This window comes from Schistocerca americana, chromosome 1 (genome assembly GCF_021461395.2).
Source record: "Schistocerca americana isolate TAMUIC-IGC-003095 chromosome 1, iqSchAmer2.1, whole genome shotgun sequence".
Taxonomy (NCBI): domain Eukaryota; kingdom Metazoa; phylum Arthropoda; class Insecta; order Orthoptera; family Acrididae; genus Schistocerca; species Schistocerca americana.
Window position 1 is genome coordinate 88,038,516 of NC_060119.1, and position 22,951 is coordinate 88,061,466.

At 42.1% G+C, this 22,951-nt stretch overlaps 1 protein-coding gene across 7 annotated transcripts in view; it reads right to left on the reverse strand.

Annotated features, from left to right (window-relative positions):
• The window catches only part of LOC124548527 (dynein axonemal light chain 4-like), a 52,892-nt gene extending 30,146 nt beyond the window's left edge, over positions 1 to 22,746 (reverse strand). For 5 of the 7 annotated variants that reach the window (XR_006967702.1, XR_006967704.1, XR_006967703.1 and 2 more), the window contains exons 1-2: positions 22,610 to 22,746; positions 22,444 to 22,527 (exon numbers count right to left, since the gene is read on the reverse strand). Coding sequence is in view for 1 of the 7 variants with exons in the window: in XM_047125180.1 (XP_046981136.1) it covers positions 22,444 to 22,527; positions 22,610 to 22,681 (156 nt within the window). In the remaining 6 variants the exon portion in view is untranslated. The remainder of the gene's footprint in view (positions 1 to 22,443; positions 22,528 to 22,609) is intronic. The other 2 variants (XR_006967706.1, XR_006967707.1) reach the window with 1 other exon arrangement.
• Between the last annotated feature and the right edge of the window lie 205 nt (positions 22,747 to 22,951).

The window sequence follows — 22,951 nt, forward strand, 5'->3', positions numbered from 1 at the left end:
AACAGAAGGAGTCACAATGGAGAGCCCACTCTCGTCTGTGGTCACGAATTTCTATATGGAGTATTTCGAGGAGGAAGCTTTGGCGTCTTCCAAATGGAAATCTACTACTTTTCTCTGTTATGTGGATGACAAGTTCGTGATCTGGCCCCATGGAAGGGACAAGCTCCTAGACTTCCTTACACACCTGAACTCCATACATCGGAACATCAAATTCACTATGGAGACCGAAGCAGAAGGAAGATTACCATTCCTTGACATTATGGTCAAACGAAGAGCGGATGGCACCCCGGACCACGGGGTATACAGGAAGAAAACGCACACCAACCAGTATTTGCTTGCAAATAGCTGCCACCACCCATTCGCAGAGGAATGTGGTGCACAGGCCGCGCTCCATCTCTGACGCACAGAGCCTGCCCCATGAGCTGGAACACCTCAAAACTGTATTCCGGAAAAACGGGTACTTGGAATGGCAGATCAGATGCGCAATCCGCCCCACCTATACAGTACAGCATGTGGAGACAGACGAAGTCACGGAGGAAGAGAGAGCCACTGCCTATATACCATGTATGGGTGCACTATCAGGGAAAATAGGACAAATATTGAGTAGGAACTGTCTTTTGCCCACCCAATAAAACACGAGCATTATTGGGAAGTGCCAAAGACAATCTCGGTTTGCGGAATGCCAGCATACACCAGATTCCATGTCATTGTGGGAAGACTTACATTGGACAGACAGTGCACACCATCACAGATCATTGTCGAGAACATCAGAGGCACACTCGAATTAGGTACCCCAACAAATTGGTGGTTGCAGACAATGTTTGTCCAAAAATCATGAAATGGAGTACTAATATAGCAGGGTCTTGGCACAGACATCTAAATACTGGGACAGTGTCGTTAGAGAGGCTATCGAAATTTGTACCAGGGATGGACTCATCAACCAAGATTGTGGCTATAAACTCAGCAAGGCATGGGAACCAGCATTGAGTCTAATTAAAAAGAAACTCAGCAAAGAAAATGAACAGAAGACCAGAGCGGACGAGGCAATTACACCGACACCACCACAGACGCCGACACCAGCGTCTCACCGACTGCTGACTAATGGCCACAGGCGCGGTCCACGGAGAGAACGCCTCGCAGGGGAAGTGGATTTAAGATGGCCGCCCAGACCTCATGAGCTCAGTTCGTTAGCACACCTGATGATGGCGACATGTCTGATCACCAAAATATTGTGCCCGTTGGATACTATGGACCAGCAGTACATCCATGGACTGTTTAAGCAAGAAATATGCTGCGAGAGAATGAATAATCACTTTTTTTTATCAGTCATTAACATGACAAAAAAATTTATGAGTGTGTCCTTGCACAAGGCTATGGGTGAAGATGTGTGCCTACAACCACATTCCTACAGTTGTTTGGACTCACTGTGGAATACATGAGGTGTCGTGTGTCGTGAGTGGATGACGTTGAACAAAGCTGCTGCATCTCTGACCAGGGACCAATACATGTGGTATTGTCACCAGGATAATATGTGGCAGTCCATCTGGAAGGGTTCCCAGTTTAAGACTTGTATGTTGGCCATTTGTGAGATTTATTTAACAATGTATTATTTTTGCTACTGGGTATCAACTGAGTTGTGAGCTCATGAGATGGGCATTAGCATGTGTACTGTTTTAGATCAGTTTTTGTTTTGCAGGAAAGTTTGCTTGGAATTATGAAGTAATGGAGGATGTTGACAGGGCCCAGGGCTTTTTTAGCCAAAGTTTTAGTCACAGTTTGTAACAATAAAGTTGGGGAGAGGTGGTCCTCATGTGGGTTAGTGGGAGTGGGGGCTGTTGTGCCAGGAGCTGAGTGTTTAGACTTTTTTTTTTATTTTAGATGGTTGAGAGAGGAACCAAATAGGGTATTAGTTGGTTCAATTGAGGATTATGTTGAGGGTTCTGATGCCTTTTCGTCCTGTAAGGATTTAGGGAAAAGAGGGTTACCAACATTAGTGGTTAATCATCATAATACAGAGTTTAAAGATTGTACAAACAGAGGGTACTGGGGAGCCATTAAATCCATGACAGTGAGTTAGATATAGTGGGAATTAGTGAAGTTCGGTGGCAGGAGGAACAAGACTTTTGGGCAGGTGAATACAGGGTTATAAATACAAAATCAAATAGAGGTAATGCAGGAGTAGGTTTAATAAGGAATAAAAAAATTGGAGTCCGGGTAAGCTACTACAAACAGTATAGTGAACGCATTATTGTGGCTAAGATAGACACGAAGCCAATGCCTACTACAATAGTACAAGTTTATATGCCAACTAGCTCTGCAGAGGATGAAGAAATTGATGAAATGTATGATGAGATAATAGAAATTATTCAGGTAGTGAAGGGAGATGAAAATTTAATAGTCACAGGTGACTGGAATTCGAGAGTAGGAAAAGGGAGAGAAGGAAACGTAGTAGGTGAATATGGATTGGGGTTAAGAAATGAGAGAGGAAGCCATCTGGTAGAATTTTGCACAGAGCATAACTTAATCATAGCTAACACTTAGTTCAAGAATCACAAAAGAAGGTTGTATACATGGAAGAATCCTGGAGAAACTAGTAGGTATCAGATAGATTATATAATGGTAAGAGAGAGATTTAGGAACCAGGTTTTAAATTGTAAGACATTTCCAGGGGCAGACGTGGACTCTGACCACAAACTATTGGTTATGAACTGTAGATTAAAACTGAAGAAACTGCAAAAAGGTGGAAATTTAAGGAGATGGGACCTGGATAAACTGAAAGAACCAGAGGTTGTACAGAGTTTCAGGGAGAGCATAAGGGAACAATTGACAGGGATGGGGGAAAGAAATACAGTAGAAGAAGAATGGGTAGCTTTGAGGGATGAAGTAGTGAAGGCAGCAGAGGATCTAGTAGGTAAAAAGACGAGGGCTGGAAGATATCTTAGGGTAACATAAGAAATATTGAATTTAATTGGTGAAAGGAGAAAATATAAAAATGCAGTAAATGAAACAGGCAAAAAGGAATACAAATGTCTCAAAAATGAGATCGACAGGAAGGGCAAAATGGCTAAGCAGGGATGGCTAGATGACAAATTAAAGGATGTAAAGGCTACTCTCACTAGGGGCAAGATAAATACTGCCTACAGGAAAATTAAAGAGACCTTTGGAGAAAAGAGAATCACTTGTATGAATATCAAGACCTCAGATGGAAACCCAGTTTTAAGCAAAGAAGGCAAAGCAGAAAGGTGGAAGGAGTATATAGAGGGTCTATACAAGGGCGATGTACTTGAGGACAATATTATAGAAATGGAAGAGGATGTAGATGAAGATGAAATGGGAGATACGATACTGCGTGAAGAGTTTGACAGAGCACTGAAAGACCTGAGTCAAAACAAGGCCCCGGGGGTAGACAACATTCCATTAGAACTACTGATGGCCTTGGGAGAGCCAGTCCTGACAAAACCCTACCATCTGGTGAGCAAGAAGTACGAGACAGGCGAAATACCCTCAGACTTCAAGAAGAATATAATAATTCCAATCCCAAAGAAAGCAGGTGTTGACAGATGCGAAAATTACCGAACTATCAGTTTAATAAGTCACAGCTGCAAAATACTAACGCAAAATTCTTTACAGAAGAATGGAAAAACTGCTAGAAGCCGACCTCTGGGAAGATCAGTTTGGATTCCGTAGAAATGTTGGAACACCTGAGGCAATACTGACCTTACGACTTATCTTAGAAGAAAGATTAAGGAAAGGCAAACGTACGTAGCATTTGTAGACTTGCAGAAAGCTTTTGACAATGTTGACTGGAATACTCTCTTTCAAATTCTAAAGGTGGCAGGGGTAAAATACAGGGAGCAAAGGGCTATTTACAATTTGTACAGAAACCAGATGGCAGTTATAAGAGTGGAGGGGCACGAAAGAGAAGCAGTGGTTTGGAAGGGAGTGAGACAGGGTTGTAGCCTCTCCCCGATGTTATTCAATCTGTATATTGAGCAAGCAGTAAAGGAAACAAAAGAAAAGTTCGGAGTAGGCATTAAAATCCATGAGGAAGAAATAAAAACTTTGAGGTTCGCCGGTGACATTGTAATTCTGTCAGAGACAGCAAGGGACTTGGAAGAGCATTTGAACGGAATGGACAGTGTCTTAAAAGGAGGATATAAGATGAACATCAACAAAAGCAAAACGAGGATAATGGAATGTAGTCTAATTGAATCAGGTGATGCTGAGGGAATTGGATTAGGAAATGGGACACTTAAAGTAGTAAAGGAGTTTTGCTATTTGGGGAGCAAAATAACTGATGATGTTCAAAGTAGAGAAGATATAAAATGTAGACTGGCAATGGCAAGGAAAGCGTTTCTGAAGAAGAGAAATTTGTTAACATCGAGTATTGATTTAAGAGTTAGGAAGTCATTTCTGAATGTATTTGTATCGAGTGTAGCCATGTATGGAAGTGAAACATGGACGATAAATAGTTTGGACAAGAATAGAATAGAAGCTTTCGAAATGTGATGCTACAGAAGGATGCTGAAGATTAGATGGGTAGATCACATAACTAATGAGGAGGTATTGAATAGAATTGGGGAGAAGAGGAGTTTGTGGCACAACTTGACTAGAAGAACGTATCGGTTGGTAGGACATGTTCTGAGGCATCAGGGGATCACAAATTTAGCATTGGAGGGCAGTGTGGAGGGTAAAAATCGTAGAGGGAGACCAAGAGATGAATACACTAAGCAGATTCAGAAGGATGTAGGTTGCAGTAAGTACCGGGAGATGAATAAGCTTGCACAGGATAGAGTAGCATGGAGAGTTGCATCAAACCAGTCTCAGGACTGAAGACCACAACAACAACGAGGAGGAAGAGGCCCTCTTCCACCTTGCAGTCCTATTTAGATAAGTACCTTTGGTGGAAGAATCTTCTGGACAATTTTTGTCCATTTCATTGTTTATTGTGGGCTGCAGGGCAAATGTATAGTCCTGAGGTTGTTAGTTAAACAGATTTTTGGATGTTGGTGGAGAGGAGAGGGTGTGGTCAGTTTGGTATGGAAGGTTGGGTAGTTTTGAGGGAGAAACAGTTAGGAGTAATTTAGGTTTCTGTGTGGAGTTTCTTTTTTCTTTCTTTCTTTCTTTTTGTTATTTAAGGTACAAATGTTATTTTTGCTAGTTATAGTTTGGTTTTGGTATTGTGTTTAGTAAGGGTATTAGAGAGGAGATTTGTATTTTGGAGGTTTTGGGTATGGGAGGTATGGGTGGTATTAAGGATTTTATTTTGTTTTTTAAGCTGGGTGTGCGAGTGGGTATGTGTGCTGGTGTGTGTGTGTGTGTGTGTGTGTGATTGGCCAGCCTAGATTTATGTGAAGGTGGCTCTGATTGGCAAGTACTTATGGTTTTAGGGAGCACAACAGCTATGGTCATAGGGGCCCATTCTGTGGCTTAGCGAAGGGTAAAAACAGGAATGTAAATCAGCAGCACTGAGAACAAAACTCAAGGAGGGAAACTAAAAACAGAAGTAAACCTTAGAAAAGTGTGAGGGAAGGGGGGTTGTTTACCCTGAAAAGAGCTTCAAATGACTGATATCATCTCACTAACACATATAAACTCAAGGAAGCAATCGGATGAGTGCGTATAATCTGCTAAAAGTGAAGATGTATCAGGCGACAGCTGTAAACAGGCACATAGCAGATTAAAATGGGGGCACTGAAGTAAAAGGTGTCTCTCCATCCATGATTGAAAGCAGTGAAGACAAAGTGGGGGAGGATCACCACTTAAAAGTTGTCGATGGCTAAAAAGACAGTGCCCAATCTGGAGCCAAATTAAAAGTACCTCATCCCAACGACGAGGCCGGGAGGAAGAGGTCCAAGCACGAGGAAGAGGTTTTATGTCCTGTAATTTATTATCCTGAAGTGCACACCAATGTGTGTGCCATAAAAAAAGAGTAACATGACAACATAAAATGCTCTGTAAATCGGTAAAGGGAACCATGCGAACCGCAGGCCAAGGATGAGAGACAGGAGCCTTTGCAGCTATATTGGCTGCCTCGTTCCCGCATATACCAACATGTCTTTGGATCCAGAGGAATGCCACAGAGATGCCCCCAAAGTGGAGCATGTGATGGCAGTCTTGAATCCGGTGGATCAGAGGGTGGACGGGATAAAGAGTGTGGACGGTGAGAAGAGAGCTGAGTGAATCCGAGCATATAATATGCTGTATCCACTGATGGTGATGGCCCTATTGGACAGCCTGGAGAACAGCGTAAAGCTCTGCAGTAAAAACAGAATACTGGTAAGGAAGCCAAAAACTAATAGGGACGTCGTCAATAATATAGGCACTCCTGACACCAAATGTGGTCTTTGAGCTGTCAGTGTAAATAAATTTGCATCCTCCCTTTGTGTGCACAGAGAAGCAAATGCCTGATGATGAGTTATAGGGAGGTACTATCCTTGGGAATCTTACAATGATCACAGAGAAGGCAGGTCAGGGGCGAAGCCTAGGTGGTGTTGTACCACCATCTGCCAAGAAAGCTTTAGGAAATTGGAAGGAAAGTGAAAGCAGCAGTTGACGGAAGCAGACTCCTGGTGGTGGTAGAGAGGAAGGGCTGCCTGCGTACCCTACATCCAAGGAGGCATCGAAAAAAAGGGCATGGGTCGGATGAGCAGGCATGGAAGACAGATGAGTAGCGTAAAAACTCAGAAGAACAGCTCCCCAAATGGACAGTGGAGGTTCAGCAGTCTCAGCATAAAGGCTCTCCATGCAGCAAGTGTTAAAAGCTTGAGACGCCAAAAGTAATCCATGGTGGTGGACAGAATCTAGACACCAAAGAATAGGTGGCCATGCAGACGAGTAAACTATGCTTCCATAGTCCAATTTCGAGCACAATAAGGCACGATATAGGTGGAGGAGGGACCACTCAGAATACGGAGGGTGCTGAGAGACTGCAGACAGCGAGCCGAAATATATGAAACACGGGAAGATCAGCACAGTTTCCTGTCAAACATAAGTCCTAAGAATTTGGCAATATCCGCAAACGGAAGGTCACCTAGATGTAGGGAAGACGGATAAAATGCCATACAACACCAAACATTTACAGATGGTCTTACTGGGAGAAAATTGGAAGCCGGTTTCAATGCTCCATGAGTGGAGGTGATCGAGACATCCTTGAAGACGTCATTCAAGAAGACTGGTTCGTTGAGAGCTGTAGTAGATGGCAAAATCATCAACCAACAAGGAGCCTGAGACATCAGGAAGGTGACAATCCACAATTGGATTTATGACAATGGCAAACAGTACAACACTCAGCACAGAGCCCTGGGGCACCCTGTTTTCTTGGGAGAAAGTACGGGTAGAGTAGTGTTCAACCGCATCTTAAATGTGCGCTCTGGACTACCTCTTTTCATGGATGAAAAGAGGTAGTGACATCGAAAGCCCCATGAGAACAGCGTGCGGAGGATGCCTGTCCTCCAATAGGTATCATATGCCCTCTCCAGTTCAAAAAATATAGCTACCATTTGGCGTTTCCTGAGAAAAAAATTGAAGAGACCAACAGGATGGTCAACTGCGGAACGATGCTTTCGAAAACCGCATTGGGCAGTTGTTAAAGGGTTTCAGGACTCCAGCCACCAGCCTCTACATCTACGTGATTACTCTGCTATTCACAATAAAGTGCCTGGCAGAGGGTTCCAGAACGGCAAGCGGGAAAAACAAGCACTTAAATTTTTCTGTGCGAGCCCTGATATCTCCTATTTTATCATGATGACCATTTATCCCTATGTAGTAGGGTGCCAACAGAATGTTTTTGCAATTGGAGGAGAAAACTGGTGATTGAAATTTCGTGAGAAGATGCCGTCACAACAAAAATCGCCTTGGTTTTAATGATTACCACTCCAATTCAAGTATCATGTCTGTGGCACTACCTCCCCTACTTCATGATAATACAAAACGAGCTGCCCTTCTAACTTTTTTGAAGTCATCTGTCAGTCCCACCTGCTGCGGATCCCACACCACATAGCAGTACTCCAGAATAGGGCAGACATGCATGGTGTAAGCAGTCTCTCTAAGTAGACCTTTTGCACGTTTTAAGTGTTCTGTCAATGAATAGCAGTCTTTGGTTTGCTCTATCCACAACACTATCTATGTGATTGTTCCAATTTAGGTTATTTGTAATTGTAATCCCTGTAAGAATAACTTCCGTAACATGAGTGACCTGATCAATGATGCAAGGAAACTAACAGTCATCAAATGTTGCTAGAGAGGATAAAAGTGTCGAATCGGCTTGGGAAAACTTCCAGCGTCTTGGGTGCATAGATGGCAGTTGTGGCTGTAATCGGACACATGGAAAATGGTCACTAGAGTGTGGATCAGCAAGAGCGAACCATTCAAAGTACCGAGCTAGCCGAACAGTACTGAGCGGAAGGTCCAAATGAGAGTAGGTTAATGTGGAGACAGACAAAACTGTAGGTTCTCCAGTGTTGAGGCAAACAAGATCCACTTGGTGGAAGAGGCCAATCAATAGGAAGCTTCTAGGACAAGGACGCGGAAATCGCAAAGGTGAATCCAGAAAGGGAAAGACATACAGCAACAGCTTGGAAGGAACTGTGTAATTGGATTGGGTGATAATGGATAGTATCATGGACAAGAATCTGAAGTCCCCCATGTGCCAGAATGCCAGCAACAGATGGGACATCAAACCAGACTGATTGGAAATGAGGGAAGACAAATGATCATGGGGATGTACACTCCTGGAAATGGAAAAAAGAACACATTGACACCGGTGTGTCAGACCCACCATACTTGCTCCGGACACTGCGAGAGGGCTGTACAAGCAATGATCACACGCACGGCACAGCGGACACACCAGGAATCGCGGTGTTGGCCGTCGAATGGCGCTAGCTGCGCAGCATTTGTGCACCGCCGCCGTCAGTGTCAGCCAGTTTGCCGTGGCATACGGAGCTCCATCGCAGTCTTTAACACTGGTAGCATGCCGCGACAGCGTGGACGTGAACCGTATGTGCAGTTGACGGACTTTGAGCGAGGGCGTATAGTGGGCATGCGGGAGGCCGGGTGGACGTACCGCCGAATTGCTCAACACGTGGGGCGTGAGGTCTCCACAGTACATCGATGTTGTCGCCAGTGGTCGGCGGAAGGTGCACGTGCCCGTCGACCTGGGACCGGACCGCTGCGATGCACGGATGCACGCCAAGACCGTAGGATCCTACGCAGTGCCGTAGGGGACCGCACCGCCACTTCCCAGCAAATTAGGGACACTGTTGCTCCTGGGGTATCGGCGAGGACCATTCGCAACCGTCTCCATGAAGCTGGGCTACGGTCCCGCACACCGTTAGGCCGTCTTCCGCTCACGCCCCAACATCGTGCAGCCCGCCTCCAGTGGTGTCGCGACAGGCGTGAATGGAGGGACGAATGGAGACGTGTCGTCTTCAGCGATGAGAGTCGCTTCTGCCTTGGTGCCAATGATGGTCGTATGCGTGTTTGGCGCCGTGCAGGTGAGCGCCACAATCAGGACTGCATACGACCGAGGCACACAGGGCCAACACCCGGCATCATGGTGTGGGGAGCGATCTCCTACACTGGCCGTACACCACTGGTGATCGTCGAGGGGACACTGAATAGTGCACGGTACATCCAAACCGTCATCGAACCCATCGTTCTACCATTCCTAGACCGGCAAGGAAACTTGCTGTTCCAACAGGACAATGCACGTCCGCATGTATCCCGTGCCACCCAACGTGCTCTAGAACGTGTAAGTCAACTACCCTGGCCAGCAAGATCTCCGGATCTGTCCCCCATTGAGCATGTTTGGGACTGGATGAAGCGTCGTCTCACGCGGTCTGCACGTCCAGCACAAACGCTGGTCCAACTGAGGCGCCAGGTGGAAATGGCATGGCAAGCCGTTCCACAGGACTACATCCAGCATCTCTACGATCGTCTCCATGGGAGAATAGCAGCCTGGATTGCTGCGAAAGGTGGATATACACTGTACTAGTGCCGACATTGTGCATGCTCTGTTGCCTGTGTCTATGTGCCTGTGGTTCTGTCAGTGTGATCATGTGATGTATCTGACCCCAGGAATGTGTCAATAAAGTTTCCCCTTCCTGGGACAATGAATTCACGGTGTTCTTATTTCAATTTCCAGGAGTGTAGTTTTGCTTCCTGAAGACAGAAGATGACTGGGGAGTAGGATCATACGAGGATTGACAGTTCATACCGATTGGAGCGAATTCCGTGGATATTCCAATGGGTAATTGAGCTAGAGTGTACAAAAAAGGGAAAAATCTCACCACAGTTGCCATCAACTCAGTGACTGCTGAGCGCTAGTGGCCAACGGCTTGGAATGACAGTCAGCCAGAGACAGATGATCCTGATCCATTGGTTGTTTTGGGGCAGCTCCTGCTGCCAGTGACTGGCTGGTTGATCGGCCGTCAGCAGTGCGTCTCGCCAACACAGAAGACAGTCGAAGGCAGCTACCGCTTGGTGGCACTGTAGAATAGACACGCCATGGTGGAGAAGGAAAGGAATTGTTTTTCTTATAAGCCTTTTTGAAAGCTGGACATTGAGATGAAGGAAGAGTTGATGGCTGTGAGGTCTGGGTACAGAAAAATCATCATGAGCAAGCTCTCTTTTGGAAGTCCGGGTGTCCAATTTTGGGGCCAGTGATTTAGCAGGAGACAATGCAGGTTGAGCCTTAGAGTGAGAGGCCGATAGTGGGGAGGCTGAACAGGCAATCTCTGGGCTGGCGGATCTGACAACCATGATGCTGAAGGTGAGACTGCAAGTCTGCATGGCTACGTCCATAGTAGGTCGAGGAGAGGCGAGGACAGTGCTTTATTTACCCGCTGGGAGCAAAGTGGGCTCTCTACTGGCTAATGACTTACGAGCAGCAAAAGTAGACACTTTTTCTTTCACTTGGATTTCCTGAATAATTTGTACACCTTTAAAAATAGGGCAATCTCTAGAGGAAGCAGTGTGGTTGCCCATACAGTTGATGCAACGAGGGGATGGAGGTGGACAATCACGCTCGTGGGCATCCGTGACACAGGTAACACATTTGGCCATATTGGAACACGACTGGCTGGTAGGATTAAACCTCTGACATTGAAAGCAATGCATAGGGTTGGGGATGTATAGCCGAACTGAAATTATCTCATATCCCACTTTAATGTTCGATGGAAGTTGAACTCTGTCAACCGTCAAGAAGAAAGTGTTGGTCGGTACCAATTCCTTTTCAACCCTCTTCATTACTTCATGTACAGCTGTTACTCCCTGATCAGACAGGTAATTTTGAATGTCCTCATTTGATAACTCATTGAGTGATCTTGTATAAACCACCCCGCATTATGAGTTTAAATTATGGTGCACATCCACCCGGACAGGGAGGGTGTGTAGCAGTGTAGTCTGAAGCAATTTTTGTGCCTGAAGGGCACTCTTTGTTTCTAACAACATGGTGCCGTTTTGTAACTGGGAACAAGACTTTACAGGAACTGCCATTGCATCAACACCTTTCTGAATAATAAAAGGGTTTACTGTTGAGAAGTCTTGACTGTCGTCGGACTGAGTAACAACTAGGAACTTTGGCACTGATGGAAGAATTTCCTGTGGCAGAGACTCATCTAGCTTTCTCTTGTGGGCAGAAGTTATAGAAGTAGAAGAAACCATTGCGAAAGTATCCCCCATGATTATCGGCGTCTCTGACAGCTTGCTCCTTCCTAGTGGGGGCCCTCTCTGAGGGCACTCCCACCTCAGTTGATGTTAGGTGAGGTGGATATTGGTTTGTAATCATTCGTTACGTTACTTTTTTATATTAGTTACATGAGCGAGTTTTGGTTTATCATACTGTGGACTTCATTTTAACTCGATAAGGTAAGTGAATAATGAATTTGATGATTTGTGTGTGTTGTTTCTCAGCATCATCGGCTTCATTTTAGCTATGTAGCTCTAATGTTATTTGCAGTACCAACTCCTTTGAGTTGTGTGTGGTTTCCTGGTATTGCAAGCTTTGTATGAGCTATATGGGTCAAGTGAAATTTGTGGCACCGTGTTTTGGAATTCTGTGTGGGTTCTTGGTATTGTGGGGTTCATTTGAGCTATACACATCATTGTTTGAGCTATACAGATCAAATTACATTTGGGTTAATATTTGTCTTGGAAGGGTGTACTTGTATTCAGTTTTTGGCCACTCAAAATACACTACTTCCTGTGGTTGTCTTGTTAGATTCATTCTATTGCTATAATCAAATACTCCATGTGTTATTTATGTATGCTCACAGGTGTACTGAGAGACATCATGGTTGCCATAATTCATACGCCTCATACATAAAGAGACAGCCAGCTCGATGATGTTATGGTGTATCTCTGTAACAATATTATATTTTTGTTAGATTTTTTTAATTTGAAAGATAATTGCTTTATGACTGCAATGGTATCCTCCGTTTGGACATATCTGTCTAAGTTCTTTTACTGTCACCTTTTGAATTTTTTTTATAATTTACAGAAAAAAATTTCAAAAATGCCAATCCAGAAAAGTTAGATTTCTTTCTGTTGATTAGTACCATGTAGTACTATATTCTCTATAAAGGAGAGCTTCCACTTTTAAGTTGGGCAGGTTTTATTTTAAGAAATCTTTATTTAACTTTCAAGGGTAATGTATGTCTTCACTGAAGTTGTTTCTTACTAATTTCTTTGTTGCAATGTTGATTTCCATTGTCTTTGTTGCAGTTGTTTCTTATCACTTTCTTTGTTGCAGATATTTCTTTTCACTCTCATTGTTGCAGATATTTCTTACACTTTGTGTAGTTCCTTGTCAGTTTCTTTGCCGTGGTTGTTCATTGCAGGTTTCTGTGTTGTAGTTGTTCAGTGCCAATTTGTTTACTGAAAAGGCTTCTAAGAAATCTGAGACCACGCAATGAGTTCTGGCTTTTCATGAGGAATTTGCCAATTGACACAGTTGCTGTCTGTTTTGTGAAAAGGACTGTTTGAAATGTCTTCTGACTGGGGCCACAGGTGAGTGAAGTGTGCATATCTATTTGCACATCCATAAAAGAGTGATATATAAGACAAACAAATAGACTTTGTTCAGGCTGGGAATAAGTGTTCTCATCTGAAGACTATGTTTCAAAGTGAAGATGTTTCCAGTGATGACTTTTTGTGTTGTAAATGTTTTGACAGAATAATAATGATGATAGTATCTGAACAAGGTGAAGCCTCCCTTGGAGCAGATGATGCAGATTTTGCATCAATAGAGGAAGAATTAAATGCCCTGAACCAGTCAACTACAGAGGTAGGTGTTAATCCTGTTAAGAAACCGTGCTCAGTGAAGTCGAGTCATAAGCTCTATGCGTCAAGAAAGCACAGAGAAATTACTAAAACTATGGATGAATACACTACAGCAAAACTGACCACAATCTTCAAAGTAGAAATTCCATTTTCAGAAGAAAATGAACCAAACCCTTCTTGGACCTCTTGCCAGGAATGTTTCACAAATATCAATTCAGTTTTTGATATTGTGCATCCTACAGTGAAAAGGTGCAAGTTTTAACTATTATTCTTGAGACGGTTTCAAAGAAAACAATTTTGAACCATGCTCCATCAGTATCAAAATACATGGCAGACAAATCAAGAAATGTGAGGCATGTAAAAGGAGTCTTTGGAAGACCAGATCCCTATTATGGTCACCCTGTAGAAGCAGCTCAAGTTCAAATAGTGCAGTCCTTTTATCTGGAAGATAAATGGGGCTGTTCTCACTAGAGTGCCAACAAAACAGACACTACAACTATAACAGTTGAAGGTCAAAAAGTTGTGAAAGTGAAGAGGTACATGACTCACAGTATTAAAGAAACTTTTGCAATTTATAAGAGCAACTAAACAACTTCACATATTGGAAGATCAAAGTTTTATGCACTACAACCTTAGTGGGTAGTTCCACACTCACCTAGAGATGACTTTTTATGTGCATAATGTGTGAATTTTGAATTTTGTGTGGTAATTTTGAAGAACGCACTGGAGCATGTTACATATGACACCTTGGTTGGGCGTGTGAACTCACTAGTAGTCTGCGACACAAAGTGAGACACTTGTTTGTTTCAAGAATGTGGTGACTGCCCTGGAAAGGGAGGGACTCTCTTTACAGACACTTGGCCTCGAAGACGTATCAGGTAACTCTACAGAAATTACATACGTGGCATGGGAGAAAAATAAATTAATTAAGAAAACTGTTGCCTTTGATAGTTTCATTGATGAACTTGGTAAATGGTCAGTGAAAGCAGTAACACACCAGCATCTGAAGAAATTGTAACAACACATTGCGGAATTGAAAGGGTGTGTACAGGCTGAAGAACTATGTTTAGTGCTTCATTGTGATTTTGCTGAGTAATGGTCTGCAATTTCCCCACAAGAAGTACAAGGGCATCATTGGAGTAATGACCAGGTTTCGATTTTTACAGGAGTGACATATTTTCAAAACAAGGCCAAAAGTGTTGCAGTTATAAGTGATGACACAGGACATGACTCAGCACATGCTTTGCTAGCAATGTGCAAAATTCTTAAACTGCAAACAGGGGCAGAGAAGATCATCATTATTTCTGATGGTGTTTCGAGTCATTTTAAAAATCATTACCAGATTTTTGAATCGAGTAAGTTGCTTGTGCCAACTGACTGGGTGTACAGTGCCACAGGTCACAGGAAGGAGCCTTTTGATGGTGTAAGCAGCCTGCTGAAGCATCTTGCTACAAAACATAATCTTTCCAGACCAAATACACCTGTGATTTAGAATGCTGAGGATTTTACGAGAGTCGTGAAATCTTACACATCCACAGCCCTTATTCTTTTGTCCAAAGAGGAAATCAAAGAATACCATGAGCAGAAAAAAGAACGATCCAAACAAACTAGTCCTATGAAAGAAATTCGGAAGACACATTTTTGGACTCAAAGGAAGGGTAAATTCATATTACACGCACTTTAAAGTGCAAGAAAGAAGAAATTTCATTCACTCGGCCAACACCTCAGAAACAGCAGGATAATATTCTGATTCACAACCTGAGAAGGGGGATGTTTGTGGTGTGTATGTGACTATGTGACTAGTGGATTGCAAAGATTACAAACACCAGTTATAATTTAAACGAAATTGTAGTGAACTCTATGCTACCACATGGACCAGCTGCCGGATATAGGTTTCCAGGCGAAGGACAGCAACAATGTTTTGAAGATTGTAAGTGCTCCAGTTCCTATTGGTTCAACAGAAAGGCATCATTCTACATCAAAGGAAGATACTTAAGTAGTGGAACACATTTTTAGTTCATTGACTGGCTAATTTCAGTACAAAACAGAGGTTGTATAAATTGAAACCTTTAAGCCTTTTGACCTATCACATACATTTTAGAACCATTTACAATGCTTGAAAACTAAGTCTCTTACCCATCTTCCAAAACTTGGTTTTGATTTTTATGAGCCTGTTATGTGATAATGTGGTAATAAAACAGGTTTTATGTATGGCAAAAATTTCAATTGTACATAAAACCTGTTCAGCCTAAAAATGGAAGCTCTCCTTTTCAGGGAATGTAGAACTATATGGTACTAATCAACAGAAAAAAAAGAAATCAAAAATCAAAATTTAATTGATTGGCATCTTTGGAAAAAATAATCCATAAATTATAAAAAAGTTCAGAACCCTACAGTAAAAGAACTTTGACAGATAAGTCCAAATGGAGGATTTCTTTGTACTCATAAAGCAATTATCTTACAAATAAAAAACCCCAACAAAAATCTAGAACTGTTCCAGAGATACAGCATTTTACATTTTCTTCCAAAATTCGCAACTTCAAGATGGTATGCACAGTGTCATCTTTGGAGAGCTGTTTCTTGGAGCAGAAATTTTTTTGGAGAAAACAAAAAAATGTGTGTTCCTTACTTCGTCCTTCATTTTAACATATGCTAAATTCAATAACATCCGAGACTATGAAGGTAGGATTTTTTCCTAGCCTGCATGCATTGATACGGGCTATGCCTAATGCAGATCAGTATACTTTATGCAACCAGCAGAGCCTGGAATAAGTGAACTCATATCTCTGAGCAGCAAATGCATGTCACTTGCTGCATCTCAAGCATGTTACCTGCAATGTTACTTTCCTTATGTTTAAAAGTACTTTGGGATCAACCAAAGGGTCTGATTCCACCTGTCTGCTTTGATCCATGGTGTAACTGTGTTTTGATCCATGGTGTAACTGAGCTGTGTCGTGTGATGCCTTAGAGCCACGGCATGTTTTGAAATGGATTCTGTTTGCAGTGCATATGATGGGGTAAATGGTGGTGTACTCTAATGTGAAATGTTTATGTTTATAAATTGTTTGTGAGTGATGATGTAAGACATTAAACTTAGTCATATGTGTTTGATGGTTTTGGGAGCTTGTTTATGTAGCCTTGACAGTGAGTTATTTTAATGTTGTTAGGTATTCGTACTGAGTTGTTTTTTGTTTCGAAATTGTTAATTCATTGTGTTGTTAACGGTTTCAAAGTTACTTTTTGATGTTTCGTTTGATACTGTGTGTGGACCCTACAACAAAATTTACTAGTCATTCATTGATTGCTGCTATGCATGACAATATAGATTCTACAACTAAATTTCTCCAGCAATATGGCCTCTTGGCAGAATGTGTTAAGTGCCAGCAGTGCACAGAATTTATGAAATAGAGCAAAGTCTGTGTTTCTTAAACCAGGGACGAGTGTATGTTGTGGTGTTTTCAGTACTGGTTATCTTGGTTTTTTGGTTTGTGTGTGTGTGTGTGTGTGTGTGTGTGTGTGTGTGTGTGTGCGCGCCTAGATTTGTCAGCTGACTAAGGGTGTAAGCATGTTTTTATGTATTTCTACTCCTTGTTGTAGGAAGTGTAGTGTTTTTCTTTAAGTTCATAATTTTCTTTGATGTATGGGTATCGAAATTTCTGTTAGAGTTGTTCCTTTTTTATGATTTTGTGGTTTGCATTGGTAACTGAAGTTCATATGTATTGTTTTATACTGATAGATATCATGGAGTGTGTTTTGGTGACAGCTCTGCTAGTTGTGTGGTCCTTGTGTCACTGCCTTTGTTTGAGCAATACAGGTTAAGTGAAATTTGTGATACAGTTTTGTGTGTGTGTGTGTGTGTGTGTGTGTGTGTCCCTGTTCAGTTTATTCTCAAGGATTTCAGATGTGTTATTTTTCAGTTCCGTTTGTTTTGGAATGATTAAATTATTCATATTGTTGTATATTTGGCTTTTTTCAGCTGTAAACGCCCTATTTCCTGTAGTTGTCCCTTTTATTTCATTTTATTTTGGGAGTGAAATATTTTGCATTGTTTACATCTTTGTTCACGGGTGTATTTAGTGATGTCATGTTGACCACATTGCATTTGCTGGAAACAGGGGTAATCACCTTCTTGATGGCATCAGGGGTCCAAGCAGATGGATGAAATCGGAATTTTTGATATTGCCGTAACATGTATCAAATCGTGGATATCACTGACAGACTATATATTATGTAAACATACCTATCACATGTCTTGCTGGTGAACTGGGAGGGCACAGGAAAACACTGCTATGCTTTACACATTGTGAAAGGTGTTCAAACATTCTAGATGATATGGCTTGCCACTGTCTTGCCGAAAGTCAGCATTTAAAAAACACTGAACATAATATCTGCCCTACATTTTTCAACATATTCCCAGTACATGCTTATCTTTATAGGATCGTCATATCAGAGAATCATGCTGTAATTCATTCATGCTAACACTCCCACCTTGCGTGCTAGACCAACATGGTCTTAAAAAATAGACTTATAATAAAATAATCCAATCAATTTCCAACCATTTCTGTAATCCACAACTACAATTGTGACTGTTGTCAGTTCACATTCCCTGAATGTTTAATACATCTACATCTACGTGATTACTCTGCTATTCACAATTAGTGCCTGGCAGAGGGTTCAATGAACCACCTTTAAGCTGTCTCTCTACCGTTCCACCCTCAAACGGCATGCAGGAAAAACTAGCACTTAAATTTTTCTGTGCGAGCCCTGATTTCTCTTATTTTATCATGATGATCATTTCTCCCTATTTAGATGGGTCCCAACAAAATGTATTCGCAATCAGAGGAGAAAAGTGGTGACTGAAATTTCATGCGAAGATCCCGTTGCAACGAAAAACGCCTTTGTTTTTATGATTGCCACTCCAATTCATGTATCATGTCTGTGACGCTATCTCCCCTATTTTGCAATAATACAAAATCAGCTGCCCTTCTTTGTACTTTTTTGATGTCATGTCCCACCTGATAGGGCAGACAAGTGAGGTTTAAGCAGTCTAATAGACCTGTTGCACCTTCTAAGTGTTCTGCCAATGAATCGCACTCTTTGGTTTGCTCTACCCACAATATTATCTATGTGGTCATTCCAATTTAGGTTATTTGTAATTGTAATCCCTAAGTATTTAGTTGAATTTATAGCCTTCAGATTTGTGTGACTTATCGCATAATAGAAATTTAGCTGATTTCTTTTAGTACTCATGTGAATAACTTCACACGTTTCCTTATTCAGGATCAATTGCCAATTTTCGCACCATACAGATATCTTATCATTTTGCAAGTTGTTTTGATCTGATGACTTTACAAGGTGGTAAATGACAGCATCATCTGCAAACAATCTAAGACGGCTACTCAGATTGTCTCCTATGTCGTTAATATAGATCAGGAACAATAGAGGGCCTGTAACACTTCCTTGGGGAATGCCGGATATTTCTTCTGTTTTACTCAATGACTTTCCATCTATTACTACGAACTGTGACCTCTCTGACAGGAAATCACGAATCCAGTAGCACAACTGAGGCGATACTCCATAGGCACACAGCTTGGTTAGAATACGCTTGTGAGGAATGGTGTCAAAAGCCTTCTGGAAATCTAAAACTATGGACTCAATTTGACATTCCCTGTCGACAGCACTTATTACTTCATGAGTATAAAGAGCTAGTTGCGTTTCACAAGAACGATATTTTCTGCAACCGTGTTGACTATGTGTCAATAAATCGTTTTCTTCGAGCTACTTCATAATGTTCGAATACAGTATACATTAGAAAACCCTACTGCAAATTGATGTTAGTGATGTAGGCCTGTAATTCAGTAGATTGCTCCTACTTTCCTTTTTGGGTATTGGTGTGACTTGAGCAATTTCCAGTCTTTAGTCATGGAGCTTTCTGTGAGTGAGTGGTTGTATATAATTGCTAAATATGGAGCTATTTTATCAGCATACTCTGAAAGGATGCCTGACTAGTATACAATCTGGACCGGAGGCCTTGCCTTTAGTAAGTGATTTAAGCTGCTTCGTTACTCCGAGGATATCTACTTCTATGTTTCTCATCTTGGCAGTTGTTCTTGATTGGAATTCAGGAATATTTACTTCTTCGTCTTTGGTGAAGGAGTTTCGGAAAACTGTGTTTAATAACTCTGCTTTAGTGGCACTGTCCTCAGTGACTTCACCGTTGTTATCGCGCTGTGAAGGTATTGATTGTGTCTTGCCACTGGTGTGCTTTATGTATGAGCAGAATCTCTTTGGGTTTTCTGCCAGATTTTGAGACAGAATTTCGTTGTGGAAATTATTAAAAGGATCTCGCATTGAAGTACGTGATATATTTAAAACTTCTGTAAAATTTTGCCAATCTTGGGGATTTTGTGTTCTTTTAAATTTGGCAACAACGATCTGACCCATTTTGTGTACTATGGGGGATCAATACCATCACTTATTAATTTCTGTGGTATATGTCTCTCAACTGCTGCCAATACTATCTCTTTGAAAACATTCCACAACTTTTCTACACTTACATGATCAGATTGGAAGGAGTGAAGACTGTCTCTTAAATAGGCGTTAAGAGCATTTTATCAGATTTTTTAAATAGATATACTTTGCGTTTCTTTTTGATGGTTGTAGGTGTTACGGTATTCAGCCTAGCAGCAACTGCCTTGTGGTCGCTAATCCCTGTATTCGTCACAATGCTCACTATTTGTCCAGCATTATTTGTTGCTAAAAGGTCAAGTATGCTTTTATAACCATTTACGCTTCAAGTGGGCTCATGAACTAATTGTTCAAAATAATTTTCTGAGAAAGCATTCAGTAAAATTTTGGATGACGTTTTATGCCTGCCGCCAGCTTTAAACGTATAATTTTTCCAGCATACCGAGGGTAGATTGAAGTCACTACCGACTATAATTGTACGAGCGGGGTACTTATTTGAAATGAGACTCAAGTTTTATTTGAACTGTTCAGCAACTACATCTTCTGAGTTGGTGAAACGATCCAATTAATAGTTTAGTCCGATTGTCAGGTATAGCCTCTGCCCATACTACTTCACACAAACTATCTACTTCAATTTTGCTACAAGGCAAACTACCTCTGACAGCAATAAATACTCCACCACCAATTGTAATCTATCCTTTCTGAACACTGTTAGATCGTTTGAAAAAATTTCGGCTGAACTTATTTCCAGCTTTAGCCAGCTCTCTGTACCTACAACTATTTGAGCTTCAGTGCTTTCTATTAGGGCTTGGAGCTCTGGTTCTTTTCCACCACGGCTACGACAATTTACAACTACAATACCAATCGTTTCTACAACTACCTTACAGTGTTTTACCTGCCCACTTTTAGACGAACGTCCCTTCTGTGGTTCCCTCAGACCCTCTAACATAAAAAACCACCCAGTCCCTTCCACGCAGCCCCCACTACCCATGTAGCCATCTCCTGTGTGTAGTGGACTCCTGACCTACTAAGCGGAACCCAGAAACCCACCACCTGATGGCACAAGTCAAGGAATCTGCAGCCTACATGGTCACAGAACCACCTGAGCTTCTGATTCAGACCCTCCACTCGGCTCTGCACCAAAGGACCACAGTCGGTTCTATCGACAATGCTGCAGATGGTGAGCTCCACCTTAATCTCAGAAGCAAGACTGGCAGTCTTTTACCATTTCTGCTAGGCACCCGAAACCAGACAGAATCTGCTCCGATCCAAAACGACACACATCATTGGTACCGATATGAGCCACAACCTGCAGTTGACTGCACCTTGTACTCTTCATGGCATCCAGAAGCACCCGTTCCACATCTGGAATGACTCCCCCTGGAATGCACACGGAGTGCACACTGGCTTCCCTCCCCTCCTTGCCAGCCATGTTCCTAAGGAACCCCATTACGCGCCTAACATTGGAGCTCTCAACTACCAGCAAACCCACCCTCTGTGAATGCCCAGACCTTGCGGGCCAAGAAGCTTCCTCTGGAACAGGGTCGATGACTGCATCCAGCTCAGAGACATCGTCAGCTACAGATAACGCCCGAAACCTATTCGTCAAACAAACTGGGGAGGCCCTACAATCGACCTCTCGGAAAGTCTTTCGATGCCTGCCAGACTTTGGAATGATCTCCCACTAGACCACAGGTGAGAGGTCAACCTCAGTGCAGGCAGTACACGGGGTGACCACAGCAGTGGACAAATTGGAGGACACGTGGGGCGTGCTCAACGTCCCTGGCATCCCTGCGTTCGATCCCCCACAGTGACGCCCCTTCAAGCTGTGTGACGGAAGCCAAAGCAGCCTGGAGCTGTGAGTGAAGGGTCGCCAACTCAGCTCGCATCTGTACGCAACAATCACAGTTCCTATCCACTACTGCAGTCGCTCCTGTTTCAAGCTTGTAAAAATATGTAACAAGCAAATGGTGTACTCGCCTTATTAGCAGCAGGAACTAGCTGTGCTGCTCTTGCTGACAGTTTAACTGACACTGACACGTAGGAGACATCAATTTGATTTGATTCATTCATTCATTCACACAGGGATCATCTCACAATGATATAGGAATTGTCATCATAATGGAAGTAAAAAGGCAAAATATGCATATACTTAGGATATATAAGTATGTATTTATGAGGACAGGCAATCAGATGTGGCCTTGTTGAAGGAATCTTCCTCATTTGTGGCTGGAATGATGTAGGAGAACCTAAATCAGGATGGCTCGACCGATGCAGGTAAATGTTAACTGGCTGCACAAGTGCTACAGTGACAAATCAGGTAACCAACAAGACAAATTGCACATGTATATTGCTATTCATCAGTTCGTTTTGCCATTCATCGGGTCACAGCAAACAAAAAGGAACGCTCCCATGTAAATAAAACGTGTCAGATCGAATTTAATATTCAGTGACAGTTACTGAAACTACCATCTTACAAAATGTTTCCTCTGGACTAGGCTGATCCATTAGGTGAAAAAGTCTGAACGTCACACAGCTAATATAAAACGTGCCACTGACTAAAGTGAAACATGTCTCGCGAACAAAAATAAATTAATGCAAAGTACAGATATGATGTGTTACAAAGGCTAAGACAACTAAGGGTTCATGCAAATCTCACTCAGTGTTGATAATTTACAAACATATCTTACATACTTCGTTGTTCGCAGCATGCTTCTCACATGCTGTTACACAAAGTTCCATTGCTTCTCCTCTCATCTCGTCAATCATATCGCAGTGCTACAGAACAGCATTCAAGCACAATATTAGTTGGAATGTCGCCTACAATAGTTTATGAATTACTCGCTGACGATGAACTCACCCTTACTAATGGATACGTATGGATAATTTTCTTTGTTTCTGCCTCTTCTTTCTTCCCTTCTGACTCGCTCATTATGACTTTTCACTTCTCACGCAATGTCAATATTTACAAACAGCCGACACTTGCACCAAACATGTGTAAAGTCGTTAAGCTATATAAAATCTTTGCCAGGCTTCACTCAGTGATCACTATTTTGTTTCTTTTTTATTATTATTTTATTTTATTAGCTTCTAGCATACAAACTTTTTAGCCATCACAAATAAATGTACTGACACATATAACAAGGTAACATTTTTTTTCTTCGTCATACATACTGTTTAGGGCATACATTCATATGTTTTT